General features: G+C 29.7%; 1 protein-coding gene across 4 annotated transcripts in view; it reads left to right on the top strand.

Annotated features, from left to right (window-relative positions):
- The window catches only part of Dus4 (Dihydrouridine synthase 4), a 96575-nt gene that overhangs the window by 66049 nt on the left and 6412 nt on the right, over window positions 1-24114 (top strand). For all 4 annotated transcript variants that reach the window (XM_087154792.1, XM_087154793.1, XM_087154791.1 and 1 more), the window contains 2 exons: window positions 12303-12378; window positions 12499-12540. In XM_087154792.1, the coding sequence (XP_087010918.1) occupies window positions 12303-12378; window positions 12499-12540 (118 nt within the window). The remainder of the gene's footprint in view (window positions 1-12302; window positions 12379-12498; window positions 12541-24114) is intronic.

Genomic DNA, 24114 nt, shown 5'->3' with positions numbered 1-24114 from the left:
GCAACTATTTGCTACTATTTTCGGCCTTTGGCGACTATGGCAACTTTTTTTGCCTGAAAAGGCTAAAAAAGCAACTATTTTCAGGAATAGGCGACTATTAGAAGACTTTTTTTACTCTTGGCGAAGTTTTTTCGCAAAAATGAACGTTACTTTTCAGAATGTTAATAAAAGAAAGCAAACTTTAAAAGCAAAAAAAGCAACTATTTCAGGAATAGGCATCTATTAGGAGATTTTTTGTACTCTTTGCGAAGTTTTTTCGCAAAAATGAACGCTACTTTTCAGAACGTTAATGAAAGCTAACTTTTATACAATCATTTATGTCCAAGGAGCCAAAAAATTTAAATTTCCATTGGATTTAATAAAGTACTTGTTATATGTTCTCTCTGAGGGGCAGTTTTGTTATTTTTAATTGTTTTTTCCTTCTATTAACATTCATATTTTATTGTAATTCGACTTTTATTTAGGTACCTATTTTCTAATATGTATACCTTTTACATTTGTCCCAGACTTTTTTTTAATTGGAGCATAGTTAGGACTGGGCGATAAATTGATGTGTTACGGTTAAAGTATGAAATCCGTTATTTTGTAGAATACCTAGTTATTCCATGAAATAACTGATCGTTCCGTTAAAGTGTAAAACTCTCTTGTATTTCATGGTTTAACTAGTTATTTCATAGAATAACAATATGCAGCCTGTTAAACTGTGAAATAAGATGAAGTTGAGCAAAAAATCTGCAAATTGTGTTTTAATGAACTTAATGTTTAAAGAGAAGGAGAAAAGTCCAAAAAATGTTTAGAAATTCAAGCGAAGAAGATGAAATTAATGTCGGATAAATCTCATTGTGAAGCCTCTGTGGGGTTTACCGTCCGTATCCCAGTGCCTGAAGTTGACAGAGGAAAAGGTGATGCCAAATCTATTTTAGCTATCATCATACAAATGACCGAAGAGGGATTTTTCCAATTGGGCACAAGAAACGGCAGCATAAAACAATCATACTCCCCATCCCAGTTCAGTGTCTGGGAACAAAAATTAATTAAAATCGAAGAAGTACCGGATGCAGAAATATCGCTCCGGTCGGTTGCTACAGCTCAAAGTTTAGGTACAGGTCAGGGATTTAAAAAATGTTCGTGTAAAACCCAGTGTGTCAACAAATTTTTTTTTGTTTTAGAAATAATGTTCTTTGTAATTCCAAGTGTCATTTTAGTAATCCTTGTTGTAACAAATGATTTTATGGTACGTTTCCATAAATACCATTTATACGCTGCATAAATTAGATAAATTGCTTCTTTTTCATTTTAATTGTCTATTTTTAGTTTATTTATGGAATACCTAGTTATTTCATTTTAGATAAATTGTTTATTTTATACTTTAACTGTCTCTCATTAGTTAATTTATAGAATACCTAGTTATTTCATAGAATAACTAGTTCAAGTGTCAAATTAATAAAATATTACACACTTTAACGAACACGATCAGTTATTTCATGGAATAACTAGGTATTCTATGAACTAACTGCATTATCTACTTTAACGGTAACAGATGTATCGCGAAAAATCGATTTAATGCATTTATCAGTAGGCCGATGTAGTGACTTTCGTTTTAGGCGATGCATCAGAAATCTGATTTAAGCCGCCGTAATTATATTACAATCACAGTTTAATGATTTAATATGCAAGGATCCTTGACTAGGCTAACGCTGTTACCGCACTAACTAAGACTATTTTGATTTCGTCTAGCTGCAGAGATGTAGATAGCGTTTTGCTATTAAGATGTTAGTTTTGTGATGTTGAATGACGAAGAGCGAATCAGAACTCCCGGTTTCGTGCGAGGATCAGCATTGTAATATAGAATGCATTACATAGTTTCTTTATGTCCATTTTTGTCTTTGGAATTTTGCATTTTTTGAAGATTATTTTCAATGGGACTTAAATCATTTTGCGATCGTTGTGTATTTTATTTCGTCGGAAATAATTGTCGGGTTTCTTGTAAATTATCTTCAGTGAGACTTTTGCAGCGATCGTTTCGTTCTGCATTATTTCATACCATTTTTTTTCTGTCTTGATTTACCGATTCTTGTCAATTATTTTTAGTAGACCTACTGTTACTTTGCGATTGCTGCACAATCGCTGCTATCTTAAATTTTTGTTCTGAACTCAATAGATCAAATCATTGATTTTTTTCAATTATTGTTTTTTATTTTAAGCGATACAATTTAATAGGGATATTTTGTATTTAACTTTGTCATAAAAAGTTAGTTTTTTTAAATTTATTAAATGTAGTTAAGTATAATAATTTGACTGTTTTTCAACCAATAAATGCTCAGTCGTTTTCAATTATAAAAAAATTAAACAAAGCTTACCTTTATTTAATTTGCTTTTATTATTGAGAAAATAAAAACAAAGTTTTAAAAAAAAATTGGCTATTAGTTGAAACAAAAATTTTTTTTAATTAAATAAAAAGTTTAGTAATGTTTTGACGTTTTTAATAATTTAAAATTAGTACTTAAAGTATTTTTTTAAAAATTTTTTATTAAAATTCTTTCAATACTTGTTTGTTTTATAATTTGTTCGATAGTCATTATCATTTTTAAACAAATAAATCTTTAGTTGATTTTGTTTTCAAAAATGAAAATAATAATAAATAAGTTGAAATATTTTTACATTCATTAAGTACAGAATTTGACCATTAGTTAATACTACTTTTTATTATTTTAAATAAGTAATTAAAAAAGCGTCTAATGATGTTTCAAAAGCATGTTTTTTTTCAACAAATAGTAAAAAAAAAACATTTTTTTCTAAACTGAACATTTCTTTGATTTGTTTTCCACTTTCGTTTTTTTCTTCTTTTAATTTTTAATGCATGTATGTAAAATAATTTGTTACAGTATTATTATTTTTAAACCAATAAATCTTAAATCATTTTTAATTTAAGAAAAAGGAAATAAAGCTTGGGTTTGCTTTTACTTTGACTTCTTTATTAGTTTAATTGAAAAAATTAAGCAATGATATTGATGTCATAGTAGAATATGTTTAGAATTAATATTTTCTTTTGTGCTAGATTTATTCCTTTTTATTTATTTTTGATTGATTTAAAGATTTCCCATAGGTAATTTGTGAACATATGCTGAATTGCGATACATCACTATATCATGATGTCTAACTGACAATGTATCACGATTTAAAATTTCTGAAGTCACCCAGTCCTAATAATAGTATTTGACAATTAAGCTATAATTTTAGTTATTTGGCTACTGTTTTTGATGTTAAATTTTTGTTCCTGTTCAGGCAACTATTTTCATGCTTGAGGCTACTAAAAGCAACTATTTTTGTTCATTTTTTACTGTGGCAACCCTGTATATACATATATATATATATATATAGTTATATATATATATAGTTATATATATATATAGTTATATATATATAGTTATATATATATATAGTTATATATATATATAGTTATATATATATATAGTTATATATATATATATATATATATATATATATATATATATTTTTTTTTTTATTATTTTTTTTATTTTATTTTTTTTTTAATTTTTTTTCTTCTTCTTCTTCGATCAAATGTTTTTTTAATTTTATTATATTCGATTCAAGCTATAAGCAATATTTTACATCTTCGCGATTTTTGTTAACTGTTTTATTATTGTACTTTTAAACCTAAACCGCGTTTTAATTCACGCCGGTAAGTTTGATTTCCTTTTACATTTTGCTTTTATTTCATGATTTTTTTCAAAATAAGGTTTTTTGCGATATCGACACATATAAAGAATAATTTTTATCTTAGGATAATTATTCTTTATTCAGAAATATCGCATTATTTATGGCAATTAGATGTGTCTTGACAACGACTATTTGCTTATACCATTCTTGTTTCTCTACCATTTAGTTTTTTATTTTTATTTTATTCATGTTTTTCATGTTAATTTGTGTATATATATATATATACACTACCGGTCAAAAGTTTGCGAAAATTTTGAAATCTGCAAAGAAAAGGTCTAAATTCAAATGTTCATAGAACTGCGAAAAATCATTCAAATAGCATGAAAATTTGATATGATCTAAAGTGAACCCTTTACTGTTAGTTACATATGATCAAATTGCAATACTTTGTTTTTTGCGAACTGAATCCAGCTTTTCATCACGGATTGTTCTTATGGTGAAAAAAGTTGTTAAGTTTGAACACTTGCCAAACTTGCAAAACATATTTTTTGTACTTTCTATTAATAGAAAATAGTTATTTGAACAGTTCTATGTAAGCCCTCAAAATTTCAAATCGATTCGATTTTTTTTGACGAAGTTATAGAATTTTGAAAAACATGTGTACTTCTCTTGATTTTTGAGCATTCCACATATGCAGTCTTCTGGTCTATACATCTTCTATCAAAGAACTTCTTAAGTTTTATGTTTTCTATATTTTCAAATAATTAATATTTATTATAAAACAAATACTCTTATTCATTATTGTAATTATTATTGTTTATATTTATTGTTTATATTTATTGCTTACATGTATTAGTTTTGTTGTGATATTTTTACTTTATATTAAATTAAAATAAAAAGTTATAACAATAATTACATAAATAATTCTAAAAAAATAATAACAATAGTATAAAAAATTTGCATTTTTATTAAACTATTTTATTTACAACATTTCAAATATTTAAAATATTTTTATTCGTATTTTGTAATTAAATAAATTAACATTTAAATCTTAGATTCCTCGAACCATCCACATTTTGCTTTTATTATAGCCTTACATATGCATAGCACTCGTTCTAATAAACCATTAATCACTTCAAGTGATATAGAGTTCCATTCCTGTTGTAAATTGTCCCATAACTGACTTCGATTCAAATATCAGAGCATCGTTTGCAAGAACAAACAAATTTTCAATGAAATGTGACATCTATCAGATATTGTTTTAATTATATTCATAATAAATTCTTTGTAGTAACAATAATTACAATAATAAATAAGAATATTTGTTTTATAATCAATATTAAATATTTGAAAATATAGAAAACATTAAAATTAAAAAGTTCTTTGGTCGAAGATGTATAGACCAAAGGACCGCAAATGTGGAATGCTTAAAAATCGAGAAAAGTACACATGTTTTTCAAAATTCTATAACTTCGTCAAAAAAAATCAAATAGATTTGAAATTTTGAGGGCCTCCATAGAACTGTTCAAATAACTATTTTCTATTAACAGAAAGTACAAAAAATTTTTATTGCAAGTTTGGCAAGTGTTCAAACTTGACAACTTTTTTCAACATAGAAACAACTCATGATGAAAAGCTGGATTCAGTTCGCAAAAAACAAATTATTGCAATTTGATCATATGCAATTAACTTTAAAGGGTTCACCTTAGAACATATCAAATTTTCATGCAATTTGAATGATTTTTCTCAGTTCTATGAACATTTGAATTTAGAACTTTTTTTTGTAGATTTCAAAATTTTCGCAAACTTTTGACCGGTAGTGTATATATATATATATATAGTTATATATATATATATAAAGTGAGATTCTGAGAGGGCGTGGTTGCAAGTATCTTCTTATCTGAATGAAACGTCATTCAATTTATAAAATTTAGAGGTTTTGATTCGCTAAAAGTATCTCGCCACTCTGACGGTGGGAACTTTCTGGGACTATCTTCATTGATGAATTATTGTCCATTAACTTCAGAAAATAATCTTTTATCTGGCCTTATCTGGTTCATCTTGACTTTTTATGGCTCTTTGTGAGAGACCGACTTCTACATCTTAAACTTGATAAGAAACATATGTTTTAAGCTTACCAGTTAATATAGAAAGACTCAAATAAGAAATTCTATATTACATCCCCCCTCTCCGAAAAAATTTCATTTACTATTAAATTTAGAATTTAGGGTAAAATTATGGTTAATTACTTGCAACCCCTTCCATCAGAATTTTCCATAAAGTTATAGCAAAATACACATTAAATTATCAAATAAAAATCTTCAAGCAAGACAAAAATAACAAATCTAAAGTAAGAGCTGTGCACAAGAAAACATGCATAGCTATTAAGTATAACATTATGTAATGTTTACATCAAATTATCTTCTATAGGTAATGTATCAAAATTTATGCACACATAAACATATAGCAAAAACATAAACAAAAAGATTTAGAGTCTCTATTCTTATTAAAAAAAAATTTCTTCGAAAAATTCTGTTTAATAACACCATAAAATGATATAAAGGAAGTTTTTTTTTTCTTTTTTAAGTAAATATAAAGAAAACAAATTAGAAATAATAAACTTAAAAACACATAAACAGAATTTCATTATTCACATATATTTTTAAAGTGAATGAAAGAAATAAGAAAAGGACACAAATGTGTCGTTTCTCTAGAATATAATATTCTAGTATCGTTAAGGGCTTCTTACTGGATACAAAATTGTAGTTCCCCAAAAGGAGAACAATCCTGTATCTCAGCAATATTGATACGGAAGATCCTATCTCAAAATACGCAACAATAATAAAATATTATTTGTTTTTGGTTAGATCATATGAGAAATTTCGTTTCATATTTATTTTGAAAATTCGGGTAAACACTCCCTCTGTAGAAATTTTGAGGGGTCTGATCTTCCCTCAAGAAAGGGGTCACATGTTCAAACGAACCATGTACCTAATAATTTCATATCAAATTTGTATACTGCAAAACAAATCATATATTTGTTTTTCACTTTAATATTTACATTTTCTATTTAATAAATTTTATTCATGATTAAGCTTTAATTTCTCTGGTACATAATATTTTCTTAGTTTAGAAACATGTACAATTTCTGTTTTTTCTTTAGTATGACTATTCTTTTTGTTTATTTCATAATTTACATCAGACATCTTTTGAATGATGATATAAGGACCACTAAAAGTTGGAGAGAGTTTCCTAGTGTTAGGATATTTAAATTCTTCATACATGACTGTGTCACCTGGTGAAAAGTCTATATCTACAAATTTTCCAGTTAAATTGTTAGTTTTTTGAGCCTCTATTATTTCATTTAATTGCAAAAGATGTGATACTTGACTTCCCTGATTGTTTACATTTACATTTGAATCTGGTATTTCTCTCGAAAGCATATCTGCTTCTATATTTGTACTACATTTTGTATATTTTACAACGTAATCATACATACTAAGGTGTAAGGACCAACGAAATAATCTCCATTTAAGATTTTTAACATTTTTAAGCCAAAGAAGGGCTGCATGGTCCGTATGTATAGTAAATTTCTTTCCGAAAAGGTAGTGATGAAATTTATTTAAAGTGTCCACAATAGCGAGACATTCCAGCTCAGTGATAAAATAGTTCTTTTCATAATCTTTTAATGAGCGGGAGTGGAACGCTACGGGATACAGAACACCAGATTCATCACATTGTTTAAGTACAGCACCAATACCATTTGTACTGGCATCAACAAAAATATGACAATCATGAGAAGGATTAAATATTTTTAATATTGGTTTAATAGTTAAAGCTGATTTAAGAGATTCAAAAGATTTCTGACATTCATCTGTCCATATCCATTTAGTATCCTTTTTTAACAAACTATTTAGTGGAGCTCGAATAGCTGCATATTTATCTATAAATTTATTATAAACATTAATGGATCCTAGAAATCTTTGCAAGGATTTTACATTTGTAGGAGGTTTTAATTTTTTAATAGCTTCAATATTACTATTATTTGGTGTAACAGTGCCGTTTGTTATCTCATACCCCAAAAAGTCAATTTTTTGTTTTAGAAAGGAACATTTAGAAAATTTTAATTTAATATTTTCTTGTCTACATATCTCAAAAATTTGTTTAATATGATCTAAATGTTCAGAATAGCTGTTTGAAAAAATAATTATATCGTCAAAATAATTTGCAGCGAATTTAATTTTATGTTTAGTAAGAATTCTACGAATAGTTCTCTGAAAAATGCTTGGGGCGTTTTTCCAACCAAAAGGTAAACGTAACCATTCATATAACCCATTGTGTGTTGCAAATGCTAATTTTTCTGTGTCTTCTGAGTGGATTTGTAAATGCCAATAACCACTAATGAGGTCTATAGAAGAATAATAAGAAATTTGAGCTAATTTATCAATTAGAGATTCCATGAGAGGTAACGGTTCAGCATCCGACTTTGTCACCTGATTTAATTTTCTGAAATCTACACATAAACGCGTTTTTTTATTTTCCTCCTTTTTAAATACTAATGTTACTGGTGCAGAATATGGAGAAGAACTTTCTTTTATAATATTATGTTTTAATAACTCCTGAATTTGGTTATCGATTTCTTCCTGTTGTTTCGGAGATGTTTTATATGGCCTTAAAGAGATCGGTAAATCCGAAGTCAACCTCACCCGTTGTGGTTCTATTCTAACTTTGCCTACATCATATTTATTCTTAGCAAATATATCCTCATATTCCCTTAGAATTCTGAGTAAATCAGAATTTTTCACACTTTCTATCGATTCAGTTGTTTCGTGAATGACGTTCTGATAATTTGTGTCTCCATTACCAGAATTTATCTCAGAAACATTCGAATTCTTTAGATCTTTTTTAACTTTTTCTTTTATCTTTTCCGTACAACGATTATTTTCGTTTACGTTATTTGTCATATTTATTTTTGAAATTGATTGTTTAATGTTCCCTTTCTCAGTTTCATCCTCTTTTTGTTTACTATTACTAACACTTATTTGCATTGGATTTTCAGTTATTATTTGTAAAGTTAAGTCGCGATTTTCCAGAGGTGAGAAAGTGATCAGTTTTCTGTTTCTCTGGGTAACAATTTGCTTTACACAATTTATAACGATGTGAAAATCACATCAAGATTGTACCCCTAATATGGCATAGTTTAGATCGTTGTTAAGTACTAGAAACTCAGTCGATCTAACCATATTACCAATTTTTAAATTAAGAGTACACTTTTTTGCAAGTGTTAATTTTCCTTTTGTTTGGATAACATTTATCCCTGTACAACTTCTAACGGGAACATTCAATTTCTTAACAATATGCTCGGGTATCAAATTTATCGTTGATCCCGTATCCAAGTTTAACATTAATTTTTGCATGCAACTCGAGTTATCTTTCTTTTCTTTTTTATCCTTTTGTACGGATTGTTCACTTTCTATGTATCCTGACACAAGTAATTGATACTTTTTAGTCTTTGATTTTCCAACTTAATTTTAACTTATAGCCGGATTATTTGAACAGAATTGCCCCCAGTGATATGCTTTTCGTATGCCTATTTTTTCGCAAAATTTACACGGTCTGGGCGGCAAATCTCGCATCTCATGTATCGCCTGATTTTCATCATTTTTATAATCATTTAAATGCAGTTTAACCTCCTTTTGTAATTTAGGAGTATTGTAACGAATGCCATTATTATGTATTTTATTTTTTTCTCTATCTATGCACATTTGGTCATATATTCTTAGTTTATTTTTAAACTCATTTAGATTATTTGACCCATATAATATAGCTTTATTATCTACGGTATCGGGTATGCCATTAATACAATATTTTAAAGATTGGTCATCAATTCTATTTTGAATTGCAATTTCTTTTAATTTTAAAAAATATTCTTGCACTGATTCGTGCGTATGCTTTTTCCTATTTCTTAATATTTCATGAATTTCAGCTGAGTTATATGTAACAAGAAATTCATCGATTAATAATTCCTTCAATTGAGAAAACGAATTAATATTAGGATGGCTACGAAGAAGTATCAACGCATTTTCGCGTAAACACCTTTTTGCATATACAAATTTATGTAAAGGAGATAAATTAAAAAATTTAGCCTGATCTTCAAATACTTCGAACCACCAATTAACATTTTCGTGTTTTTTGCCTTTAAAAAGTGGAACAACTGTTTCAAAATCTAAAAAATCTATCCTAAATTCAATATTTACATTTTGAGTTACATTTGAATTATTTTTTTCTACATTGGCACAAATTTCAGTATTTTTAAAATTATTAGAAGTTTGTATACTTTTAGAATTAACCGAATTCGGCTCCCTATATATTCCACAATTACTTTTAATATTTTCATGATTATCATTGATATTACACTCATTAATTATTTTTTCTTTCTTATTTTCATATGTAAACTTTTTGAAAAATTTCGTAAACAATAAGAGAATATTAACATAATATACCTCAATATTTTGAACAATTTTAGCTCATTATGTTTTAGAATTTTCATTTCTTACAATTTATCAAAATTTTTTTTTTCTTTCTCCTTTAAAATTAACTTTAATGAAGAGCATAATTTCACGAAATACTTATACATAATATTCAATTAAATAATAGGAAACAAATGTACTTCCTTTTAAAACTAAATGAAAATCCCTATAGAAATTGAATATTTTTTATAAAAATAACTTACCCATTTAGAAGAATGACGTGTTTAGTTGTCATTGCAAATTTATACTTATATATTAAAACGTTTGACTTAAACATTTTATGTGAAGATACGCGGAATACTTTTACTACTTCTAGAGTTTTGAAGATAATGTTTATATTTGATTCTGAGCCGTTGTAAGTCCAGATCCTCCTTCCAGATGTTTTCCATGATTTCGATGCAAGTGTTCTTTTAGATGTCGTCACCTAGAGGAAGAATGCCGCTTCACTTTGAACTGTAAAAAGATGTAATATCATTTCTTTTCTTGGGGGGTTGGGGATTCTACTGAGTTGAAATTCTCCATATGGCTTTTGATGATTCTTTGACTGATCCAGATGCGGTGGTGAACTTTAGAATGAATAATTATTCTGACATAATCTTTTTCCATGGTTGTATCTCGACTTCAGCAGACGATAAAGTTTTTTTTATTGTTGATTTGACGATCCACTTGCACATTTTTCTATTTATTTTTTGTGGTGGGAACTATACGGAATTCAGCTTTTTCACCCCATGCATCGGAACTTGTTGACATATTTGTTGTTTCTTTTCATCTTCTTTTTCGGAAGGTAATATATATTTCTCTAATCTTTTCGTTGAAGGGCAACGATGAGTATGTTCTTTGCTGTTTATTTCTGGGGCCATTATTCCCAAACAAATTACTTTCGACTGCCGGCTTGTCATGTTATGTCTTTAAAGGCTAGATAATTGAAGATACTGAGGCGGCTTCTGTTAAAAAGGCATTTTATTTCGTTAGATGGAGTATTGCAAACATTATGCGTGGGATATTTACATCAGGTTTCCCCCTTTGCAGGGATTGTTTGGGATTTGGCCCAGCTTTATCTAGCCATTGAAAATATGAAAAAGACACGCAATTTTGCCTGTCCTGAGTTTTTAAAGTGAGATTCTGAGAGGGCGTGGTTGCAAGTATCTTCTTATCTGAATGAAATGTCATTCAATTTATAAAATTTAGAGGTTTTGATTCGCTAAAAGTATCTCGCCACTCTGACGGTGGGAACTTTCTGGGACTATCTTCATTGATGAATTATTGTCCATTAACTTCAGAAAATAATCTTTTATCTGGCCTTATCTGGTTCATCTTGACTTTTTATGGCTCTTTGTGAGAGACCGACTTCTACATCTTAAACTTGATAAGAAACATATGTTTTAAGCTTACCAGTTAATATAGAAAGACTCAAATGAGAAATTCTACATTACATATATATATATATATATATATAATATATATATATATAAAATATGTATATATATATGTATTAATTTTTAAAAAAACATATCGTTGTAACTCTACATCATCATAAACTATCTATAAGTATACTGTATACAATATTATAATGTTTCAAACATAAATTTTTATTATAAATGATAGTTTTCAAGCATAATTATTTTCTTATATAGATAGTCATAATTCTTAACATTTGCCAAAATGAAATTGTAATGTCAAAAGTTCCAGTTGCATTCAGAAGTGATAACATAGTTTTGATAAAATTAAAATAAATAAAAAAAAAAACTATGCAAAGGTTGCTACATAAAGAGGTATGAGGTTTTAAACATATGATGCAGATCCAATCACTATACATTTAAGGGCTAAGCTTTGATAAATCCGTTTTAAATATTTTAATTTATATTACTTTAGCAAATTCTGCTGTTATTTTTTAAACTAGATGTTCTGCTTGCATATCTCCTAAAACTCATGTAAATTGATTTAACATGTTATTATGTCTCTTCTATAAATTTTGTGGTGTGCTAAAAAGTCCTCGTTTGTTATCCTCTGATAATTCTTACAAATCCTGCAGTGTTTTTTACTAAATAATATTTATTATTAAAATCCTTTTTGCCTTGTACTTATTTTCAGAGGACAGACCCTTGGTAGCACAATTTGCTGCAAAGAATGCTGTTGAGCTATCTGAGTGTGCTGAACTTATATATTCGTAAGACTTACAAATGTTTGTACTATTTTGAACATGAATTTCATTGTTCATTACAACTTAATGCATTTAGTAATAATAATAAGAAGAATTTTTAAAAAAATATATTTATTTTTTAAATAGGCAAACAGATGGCATTGATTTGAATTGTGGATGTCCCCAGAGGTAGTGTATAATGATATAGTTGAATCATGTTTTTCAAAATTAACGAGACACCAGTAATTGATAATGCTCTGTTTCAATTCTACTATTTAACAGTATACTATTTGTGAAGTGTGTCTTGCTCAAATAAAGCCACCTTGAATTTGGGCCAGACAAAAAAAAAAAAAAAAACAGTCAGAATAAAACGTGTATACAGTAGAGAAATTACCCGGTATGCCCAGAACCATCGCAATCCCGGATGTCTGAATTTTCTGGTTTTCTGGATCGGCCAAGAAATTATGTTATTCAATGTTATATCAAACACAAATTACAATGAAAAAGAGTAAGACATTTTAAAATAAGAAGAAAAAAAAAGAAAAGCTCTCCTAAATTTTGTAAGAAATGTTAGAAAAATAAAATTTAAAAGAATAGAAACATTTACAAGTTTAGACAAGAAAAATGAATATTAAAACCCTGGACAAGGCTATGATCAGCTAAATTAAAAAAAAAAAAAAAACTTTATCTTAAAAGTTATGAATAAAACGAACTGATTGAGTACGAAATTTATTGTGAACGATGGGGAAAAAAACATAGTGGAATCAGATTTGTAATGCTTCATAAAACAATCATCTCCTGTTAGTAATAAATAATTGTATGCTTGGATTAATAAATAATATTCTATTTTATTTTTTACAAAAGAAGACTATTTGTAATGATTGCAGATGTGATTCCACATCAAGAAAAACTAGAAAAATACTGCTTTGTTTATCGTAATAATAATGTATTTTCCGAAAATTATAAAACAACTTGACATAATAAATCAAGGATAACAAAACTGAGTAACTAAAGTAGATTTAAAAAAATTCTAACATGCCAATACTCTTGAGGCATAAGTTTCAAGTTCCTTAACTCGGATATCCAATTGACAACACACAGAAATGATTAAGAATAAATAATAGAAGAATCTTGAAGATGCACCAAATGATGGTTGGTTCGGGAAAAAAATCATATTTTTTTAAATCCCCAATTGCTCAAATTACGATATTACGAAAAAAGGAAGAGTGAAATTCAACAATTTGATTCAGTGTTGTCTTTGATTGAATTGATTCAATGACAATGATAATTTCCGAATTTAGGGTAAAATTGCGTTTTCCCCTGACACTTCTCAGGGCTTACAAATCCATCATTTTACTTTTAGACCATATCATTGTTCAATTTCCGAATTTTCACTCCAGATTTTAAATTCACCAGGATCCGAGTTTAGAAAAAGAATCATACTTATTTTTTTAATGTCGTTTTTATTTTTAAAACATCGTGTTCTTATAAGGCGTGGCAAAACTTTGTTGCGTTTTTAATTAAATGTTGCGATTTTATAATTTTATTTAATCCGCTTTTTTAAATAATGCGTTAAAAAAATGAACTACTCATATTTGGATTCTAACAAATGTTTTATAAATCTCTTTGGAATCATTTAATTGTACCAATAATAAAAGTTTATTCATATTTATTTGGATGAATTATGAATTTTAGTAGTAGTAGTCTGGACAAAGCTTGATGATTTTTGTATTTTTCCCTCCCACTAGCACAGTCATTTATGTTTATAATTTAAAAAATTCTTCTGATTAGTTTTTAATTGATTAAATTAAATTTTACTATATTGCTACTTTATAATTGAATAAAAAATAGCCGTATTTTAATTGTTTGCATATTTCCATTTCACTTTTTTTACTTTTTATTAGTAAAGTACAAAGATATATTTTTCTTTTTATTCCCCTTTTACTGATACGCACCTGCAATGCATATCTCCCACCTCCTCATAAATCAAAGAGAAAACGCAATCAGCATGCCACTCCTTTATGTTTAATCAGGGTGGCCACCCACCTGGAATTATCAGGGAATTTTTTTGTATTGGAAAAAACTTGGAATAATCAGGGAAATTTGGATAAAAACCTGGAAAAATCAGGGAATTTTAAAAATAAGCTGGAAATTTTTTTAAAAATAATTTTACTATCCCTTATACCCACTTTATTTAGACGGAAATTTATCGTCAAAAAATTTAAATATTATCAACTTAACTTTGTTTTTATTAAAATTTACTTTGTACTTTGTTTTATTGTAATTTGTACTTTTGTTTACTTATGTACTTTGTTTTTATTAAAATTCTCTCCATTATCACCCTGCTAAACTAGAATGCCATATGAAACTCTCCCGTGGTTGCTAAATGAATGGAGAAACCCTTGACCTCTGGAAATTATGGGACTATACAGTTTAGGAAAGGTAAAGATTGTGGGGGAGGTGGAGGAAAGGGTTAGGATATTTGCTTCTATTAATAAAAGTTTTTTTTCATCTTCATCTAGTCCGTGGGCCTTTATCGTTCAAGTTTGTTCAGATGCTTTGCGGGCAATTTTTCTTTTAACAAAATGTTTTTGTATTTTTAACTTTATAAAATTCTCCAAAGAATAATTGGTTATAATTTAATAATAGACTTCATCATGTAATTTTTTCTTAAAGCTTTTGTATTATTTTTTGTTTGCAATGAATTATTTTTTCCTCAGCCAAGCCAACCAATCACCCCTTACAACAAAATCATTACAATTGTTGCATTGATGTTAATTTTCTGGATTTTATTTTAACCTTTAATAACAAATTTAATTTTAGAAAAAGGTTCTTTTACAAATCACTATTTAAATGTTAACATTTAATTTTACGTTTTGTTGGTTAATATTTGATTTATGATTTGAATTTTGCATTAATCAGAATGTTGAAAGTTAGTAAATATTGCTAACATTTCAGAGATGATATTTGCAAAACTATTTCTCCTTTTACTCTGAAAGCTGGCAGAGACAAGGAATCTATAGGAAACATGTTAAATGTTGTACAAACTTAGTATATACATAGAAAAAATATTTACATGTGTTTATTAGAAAAAAAATAAATATGTTTTTTTTTTTTTTTTTTTTTTTTTTTTTTTTTTTTTTTTTACTGCACAAGTACAGGTTTCAAGTTGGGCAACAAGATGACCAAAATTTTAAACTTAATATTAAGTAAACAAGGTATCATTTCCAAAGTAAAAAATTGAAGAGTTAGAAATACTGACTTATAAATATCAGTTTTCAATAAGTTATAGGCTGTTAAATGAAGGGCTACATCATTTGAATTTTTTAACCGTGGTAAGAGAATCTCTAGCAAAGTACTTTTTAAAATTAAAAGAAAATTCACACTAATAATAGAAAAGGGAAAAAATAATAATTAAAGTAAACTGTAACGAAACAGGTTATCTTGCACAAATGTTTAGAAACATTTCGTATTCTGATTTAAAAAAAAAAAAAAAAAATTAAGATAATTTTTGGGTATTTTATGTGCGACACCAAATATATTTATAAATCAATACTTTAATTATATATTTGTAATTGTACTGTGCCACTAGGATATAACGTAATTAAATTATATTTTTTGTTCAAAGCAAGATTTTAATATAATAATATTTTTATTGTAAATTTCTAATTAATTATTTTTGCGTTAGACACCATTGCTTTTCTTTTCATTATATTTGCTTTTATTTCTATCTCTTATTTTGCTTTTTCTTTATAAAATATAGTGAAATATGAATGGAAACAATTGAAATATTCTTTTAGATTAATTTACAATAATGTATATCCCCACCTTTACCTATTATAATTTGTTTAACAACCTTTCCCCTTAGAACACATACCAAATTTCAAATTAATTATATATCATGTTTTGCAAGTTGAGAACTGCATTAAATTTTTTATTCAAATGTCAGCTTCAGAATTCAGTCAAGTTTACATTTCAATTACAAACAAATTCACATAGTTTAGACAATTTGTAAATGAGTAATCATTTTTTGCTTTCATGTGATTTACCACCAACTCCAATAATTTAATCAATTTAATTTGCACATATTATGATCAGTTTTTATAAAACAAATTGTTTTTCGATAGGTTATGATATTTTATGGAAATTTATGTTCCTTTTTTTTACGTCTGACACCATGTAATTGCCTATTTGTAAAACACAATTAACTAATCTAAACTGAGAAGCCATGTAGTTAGATTGGAATTTTTTAAATATTCTAATTTCAAATAAGAAAAAAAAGAATATAATTTAAATAATTTTATCTAGTTTTTTCTATAGAATATAGAACAAGAAATTTGACAATTTTGCATTTGCGAATACTGAATAGCTCTTAAAATAATAGTGCTAATTCAAAACAAACAACATTATTTGAACATTCACTTTAGATATGGGTTTAAAGAAAATTATATCAATGAATTTTATGAAGAGCACTGTTTGGATTAAATGCAATATAAAATGGCTTCATATTGAAATGTAAATAAATATAAAAATTTATTAATGTATAATTGCTTGGAATTATTTTCTTTTGCAAACAAATACCTGGAAATTTTAAGATTTTTACTGGAAAACCTGGCAAAATCAGGGAAATTCGAAACCTGATTTGAGTGGCCATCCTGTTTATTGACAGCAGCTTATATCAGAAAAACAATGATTCTTTCGGACACACATTAGAAAATAAAACATTTGTCCCTTTCCTGCCCCCTCTCAATCTAAAGATCTTTAAGGTCATGGATATTGAAATTTTCTCTTGATAAACAGGGAGAAAAATACCCCCTCCCTACACTCTTCTCTAATCAATTTCAAGGATGAGTCAAACTTCTGCTTTTCTCTTCGATCGTTCTAGTGCAAAATGGCAGGAAAACCAAGCAAAATTTCCCCCCATTTTCTGGATACCGGATAATGGTTCTATACTGTATTCAGGAAGTGTAGAGACAAATACATCTCTATCAGAAGTAACTCAATATCAGTTTCACCTAGACTTCTCTAAATAAAGCCACTTGTATTAATGGCCAATGTACCTACCATTTTTATAAATGATTTGTTGCTACATTGTTACATAACTTGGAGGATAGTAGAATTAATATTATCTCTGGTTGCAATGATAGTAGCCTAATTCTGTCACTGACTGAAACTTAGTCTTGCATACTCTCTTGGGGATTGAAATTATGGGAAAAACCTGTTAATCCCATGGAATGATTAGGCCATTTCATGAAATGGCCCTATTGTCCCTTACCACACGAGTAATTAGCCTCGACATTATTGTGTAATAGAGAGAAATACTTTTTTTCTCATGTCATGCTAATAGAATGCAAAATCTTTTTCTCGCTTGTGAATTGCTTTCAACATGTGCTATGGTTTACTGTATATTATGGTGTGTAAGTCGATTTTTTAAACTCCCAAAATTTTACAAAAAGCAATGAGTCAACTTGCACACTGGATATTTAATAAATATGGATATTTGTTGATCATGATATATCAATACATTGATGATGAGATAGATATGAATAATTCTGTATAAATTTACCACTCTCAAAAATTATTTTTAAATATGTATAATTAATTAGTCATTTTCTTTCACCATATTTTCTTTAGGTTTAAAGGCTTTTTTAGAAACAATACTTTAAATTACATTCAGAAAAAAGAATAAAGAAAATTAAGATAATTTATTTAAGAGGGTTTCAAAAAATATAACACAAAGGAAACTTTTAAAATATTCTATAAAGCTACGCATTATTGAATCCACCACAGATGTTTCAAAACATCTGTGGTGGATTCAATAATGTTGTGCATCGTTATTTAGAGTAAATGTATTACATCCAGAGAGAATAATGTGATATATTTTAAGCTTGAGAAAATTTTGTAGACTTAATAATTTTTATTTAATCTTTATTTTCATATTTGACTTTATAGCAGTTGATACAAGACATGCAAGAAACTTGGTATCTCATAATCAAAAATAGAGGGCCAACTTATACACCGTTAAAATCAGTAATTATTTTATTTTCTGAATTATTTGTACAATATAAAAGTACTATAGAGGAGGAAAAAAGAGGACATTTAGTCCAATAGTTAGCTCCATATGTGAAGACTCATTGATGGTGTGAGAAGGCTTTGGCTGTGGTGATAAACTTAACCTAGCTTTACCCCAGGTTGCATGGAAACTCTCAGGCACCAAAAAAATGCTAGAAGCCTGTTTACTGCCATTTGCAGAGATAGCTGGTGATGCATGTTGGATTTTCTAACAAAACAATTCCTGAATTCACATTGCACTATCTTAATGAGGATGGTTTTCTTTCTTAATATACATATGACATTCTCATTGACTTTATGCCCAGCACAAATTCAAGGTGGCTTTATTTCAATTGGACTCATCTTAGCCAAATATTTTTCTGTTGTTCATGTCCCATTTTTATGTTATAAGTATAAAATAACATACTATGTATTTGTTGAATATTTTGATTGACAAACAAAATGTAGAAAATAGTTTTTAATTGTGAATTTAAATATTCTACGTTTTACATGTAAAAGAAAGAGTGCTGGTTTCAAATACAACTAATAAACAAGCTGTTGAGTTGACAGAAATATTAGTAAAATTATTAAAAAGATGTTACCAAAAAATCTTATTCTAAAAGTGTGTTTCTAATATAAAAGCTAAATATAAGGGAAAAAATCTTATTCTCTATTTAATCATTTTTTTTGTTGTTCATTTTAAATTACTAAGTAATGTGTCTCGTATATGCAGTAGGAATCTGTCTATTTCTTTTTATGTTCATTTCATGCGAAATTTGTTTTTTAACCAATAAAAATTAAAGTTTCATCAGAATTTTAACTATTAACCTTTTCTGTGCAACATTATTGATCCTTTATTCTACTAAAATATGTACATTTCAGCAACCATGTAAATGTTCAATAGGTTAAGTTTGTTCGTATCAATCAAAAGCACTCTTAAGTTTGTGTGGAAATTAATCATTATTTCGTTACAAATTAAGTTTTGTGCAGATATGTATTTTCACCCATCATGAAAGCTTCGTTGATTAGCCAAAAGGAAATGCAGTCATAGTAATACATAAAAGTGTTTGCTAAGAAACATAAAAGTGTAAAAAGTCAGTGTTTAAAGAGGTTAAATTAAATGTGGCAGAAAAAGATATTGAAACAATAGAAATTGAAGCCAATTCCGTAATTGCTAGCAAACCTTGAGAAAAATATTGAGGATGGGTTACGCAGGAAAGTATATCTACAATAAAAAGAAGTTCAATATTGTTAGCAAAAGCAAAATGAATTGCTTGACATTTGACCATTTCCTTTCTTCAGTATCTTTTTAGAAATAGACTAGTAAAACTTGTCTTGTAAATAAAGCTTTAAATCTGAAAGAAAAAAAATATATATTTCTTTATTATTTCACTGTGTTGTGTACTTAATTTATATTTTACTTAAAAAGTTCAATGTATAAAAAAGGTTTTGTAAAGATACAGTGTCTTATTAATTGTGTACAATTTCATACGTTTTACAAATCTGAAATTATTGACTCTATTTAATTATTTAAAATAAACAATTTTGTTAATTTCGCTGAATTGTTCTAAAACATGATAGTTTTTCTTCTTCTTCTTCTTCTTGCTTGAGCTTGTCAGATATGTGGCACCTCTGCACATGTTGCATTTTGTACCATGCTCCAAGCCCAATTTTTTCCTAGTTCCATTGTCTTGGGTCGCCTACTTTATTTATATAGTCTGACAGTCCCTTAATGGAATTAAGGTGAAGCTCTTTAGGATATGGATTGCTTAAGGTAGTGAGGCGCGTAAGGGCGAGGGCATCACATTCGTATAGGATGTGATGTGCTGATTCTACCGCTTCACGACATTTCCGACATATTGGTTCTTGTTCAAAAAGTCCCAATCTATGTAGATGTTTCCTGAAATGATAATGCCCAGTGATGAAGCCTACAATTGTTTGAATCTTCAATCTTGGGAGCCTAAGAATTTCAGAAGCAATTTTTGCAGAAGGGCTGCTGATCATGCTTTTAGCATGTTTTTGTCCAGGAGAATTGCGCCAAACTTTGTTCATCTCCTGTTTTTCCCATTTTAGGACGGCCTTCTTTGTAATCTTCATATTGATTCCACAGAAGGGTTCCGTTCCTATTGGATTGAAAGAGGATCCCTGTTTTGCGAGTTCATCAGCTCTTTCATTACCATCAATTCCCATATGCCCTGGTACCCAAATAAGAATGATTTTATTCCTTTTTGCCAGTTCTATTAGGAGATTCTTGCATTCCATAAAAATTTTTGATTTAACTTGAAATGAGTAAAGAGCCATCAAGGCTGCTTGACTGTCGCTGAAAATAAGAATCCGCTTACCATGGTAGCCTTTCTTAATATTTATCTGCAGACAGTTTACGATAGCAAGTACCTCCGCCTGAAAGACAGTAGCATACTCCCCAAGACCTTCAAAAAGGTTGAATCTTGGTGACAAGCCACAGACACCCAGTCCTGAGAGGTTACCTTTCTTTGATCCATTGGTATACCAGATTAAATCATCATTTTTTGTATCGATCGTGTTGTTATCCCATTCTTCTCTGGTAGGAAAAACTACTTCAAATGGTCTTTCAAACACGTACTTTCTCTCCATGCAGTCAGAAGGCATAAGGAGAGTTGGATGATAAATTTTCTTAGTAATACTGGTATGACCTCCAGAAGAGGGCCTGTCATACCATTGATATTGCAATTTCATTCTATATGCAGTCATTCTGGCAGAGCTGCACATGAAGATATCTAAAGGAGTCAGGTCCAGAATTGCCTCAAGTGCTCTGGTAGGGGCCGTGGACATTGCACCTGTGATACACAAGCAGGCCAGTCTTTGCAGACTTCCCAGCTTGTCCTTCACAGTTTTCTGTTCCACTTTACACCACCATATCACTGAAGCATATGTGAAAGCAGGCCTGACATCCATATGGCCTGACATAAGTATTTTAATCAAATTTTAGGAAAGCTGTGTACATCCAAAACATCATTTTTGGTTGTAAACCCCAGTTTTTACCAAGCATGCGTCTGCACATCATTATGCATTTTTTTGCTTGATTGATTTTGTAATCAACATGTTTATTCCAGGTGAGTTTTTGGTCAAGAATTAAGCCTAAAAATTACACCTCAGAGGCAATATTGATTTCAACGTTAAAAAGTTTTGGGATAAAAAAGCCTTCCCTTTTTATTTTACGAGTGAATGGTACTAGATTGGTCTTCTGTGGATTTATGTCCAGATTCCTCTCCCTGCACCATTTGCTTACATAACTTAGAGCGTTTTGCATAAGTTGGCAAGTTATGTGAAAATCTTTGCCAAGGATGAGTATGACAATGTCATCCGCATATCCCTGGGTATAGTAGCCTATATTATTTAGATGTTTTATTAGGCTATTTACAACCAGATTCCAAAGTAATGGTGATAGTACACCTCCTTGTGGACAGCCTCTGGTTGTTTTCTTTTCTAATGTCTCGTTGAAGATATTCATTTGAATGGCTCTATCCATAAGTAGGGACTTAATCCATAAACATAAAGTTTGGTCTATCCCTGTTTCCCTTAAGGCATTAAGGATGGATGGGTGAGAGGTATTATCAAAAGCACCCTGAATATCTAGGAAGGTGGCCAATGCAATTTCCTTTCTCTTCAGGGTGTCTTCAATCTTAGATACTAGCTTGTGTAAGGCTGTCTCTGTAGATTTACCAGGTTGGTAGGCAAGCTGTAGATTATGCAAGGGGTTATTGCTACCCAGGTAATCCCTAATATGCCTATCAATAATTTTCTCCATAATTTTGAGAAAGAATGAAGATAAGCTAATTGGTCTGAAAGACTTAGCCTGGTCATAGTTACTTTTGCCAGGTTTAGGAATGTAAACAATCCTGGTCTTTTGCCATAGCTTTGGAATATGTCCCAGTGCCAGACTGGCTCTGTAAATTCTGGTTAACACAGGGATGATAGGATCTCCTGCCTTTTGGATCATTACAGGAATGATTCCATCAGGTCCAGGGCTTTTAAATGGTTTGAAGGTAGAGATAGCCCACCTGACATTGTTTTGATTGATAACGTTCTTAGCATAGGTCCATTGATTTCTTTGTATTCTTTTTACAGATCCAATGAAATGCTGTCCTTCATTGCTATCCATATCAATGGCTCCTGGAAAGTGAGTTTTGGCCATAACTTCCATTATCTCTTTTCCAGTGGTAGCAAAGTTGCCATCCTCATCCTTTAAGGTGCCAACCATTATGGGTTCATCCCTTCTAAGGATTCTCTGGAGTCTAGCTCCTTCAGAGATAGAATTTACCTCTTCACAGAACTTTCTCCAGGATTCTTGTTTGCTTTTTCTAACATTTTTGTTATAGTTGGTGAGGGCTCTTTTATAGTTGTCCCACTCACCATGTTTCTTTGCTTTATTAAAGAGTTTTCTAACATTTGCCCTTTCAGTTTCCAAGGAGTTGTTCCACCAAGGACATTGGGGCTTTGCTCTTTTGGTACGTATTGGGCAATTTTTATTGTATGAACCTAGAATTTCGTTCTGCAGAGTTTCTGCTGCAATTTCTAGATCATAATTATCTCTAATATAATTTTCTCCCAGTTGCGTCAGTCCCATGATATCGTCTTGGAATTTCTTCCAATTTGTTCTCATTGGGTCTCTGAAGCAGCGGTCAATATTTATATTGGAGTTTATTTCAAAATGGATGTTTTGATGGTCGGAACCTGATGGTCTCCCATCTACTTTCCATTTCGTGATATTTTTACTAATAGCTGGTGTTGCTATAGTAATGTCAATTACTTCAGAACGATTAGAAGTTATGAAGGTAGGGTCATTGCCTTTGTTCAAAATATCTAAATTGTAATTAAGAATAAATTCTAAAAGACACTAACCTCTTTTATTTGTGTCTGTGCTGCCCCATACAGTATGGTGAGCATTGCAGTCCAGCCCTAGGACTACCTGCAAGCTGTTTTCTGCACAAAACTGCAGGAGTTTGTGTAGTGTTTGATCAGGTGGAGCCTTCTCTTCATAGGGTAGGTAGACTGAGCAAAAAACAATTTCTCGGTCTCTTCCCTCTATGTTGAGTCTGACTTTCACTTCTGTTAAATCCCTATGAATAAAATCTGTTAGAGGTAGAACCTTAATATCTTTATCTATTAGGATACATGTTCTAGCTTCACTATTAAGATTATAAATGAGCTTACCTTTTGTTCCTTTGAGGCCACTGACAAGCCAAGCTTCTTGGATCAGGGCCAGGTGAAAATCCTCATCAGGAAATTTCTTGGTGAGGTTTGTGGTGCCACTTCTACTGTGGTGGATGTTGGCTTGAAGAACCTTCACCCCCATTGTTTTTGGAAGGTTTGTCTAGGACTTTGGCTTGAACTTGGTGAAGTCCGATATAAAATTTATATCCCCTTTTACCAAGTGTTGCCGCGTCCAGTTCAGGCACGCTAAGGACGATGGTCTGTCCTGATGGTTCATTCTTCCGATGAAGTATGTTCCATTCGGTTGGAGTAAGCCCACCATTTTGTGCCTCAATCTTTCTCAGAACCTCTGGGCTCCAGTTTACTACAGACTTTCGGCAGTTTAGCAATGATCTTAGTAGTTCTGACAAGTTTCCTTGCCTCTCCTACCAAGAGAGTTTGCTCCTGCCATGGGTTTAACTCAACTACAGTCTGTTCCAGCCACTTAGAGCTCCCCAGATCTGCACAGTTGATGATAAG

This window comes from Parasteatoda tepidariorum, chromosome 11 (genome assembly GCF_982258835.1).
Source record: "Parasteatoda tepidariorum strain Cologne lab strain chromosome 11, Ptep-v5.0, whole genome shotgun sequence".
NCBI classification, from domain to species: domain Eukaryota; kingdom Metazoa; phylum Arthropoda; class Arachnida; order Araneae; family Theridiidae; genus Parasteatoda; species Parasteatoda tepidariorum.
The sequence above is the reverse complement of the archived record's forward strand: the minus strand, read 5'-3'. Positions and strand labels throughout refer to the sequence as shown.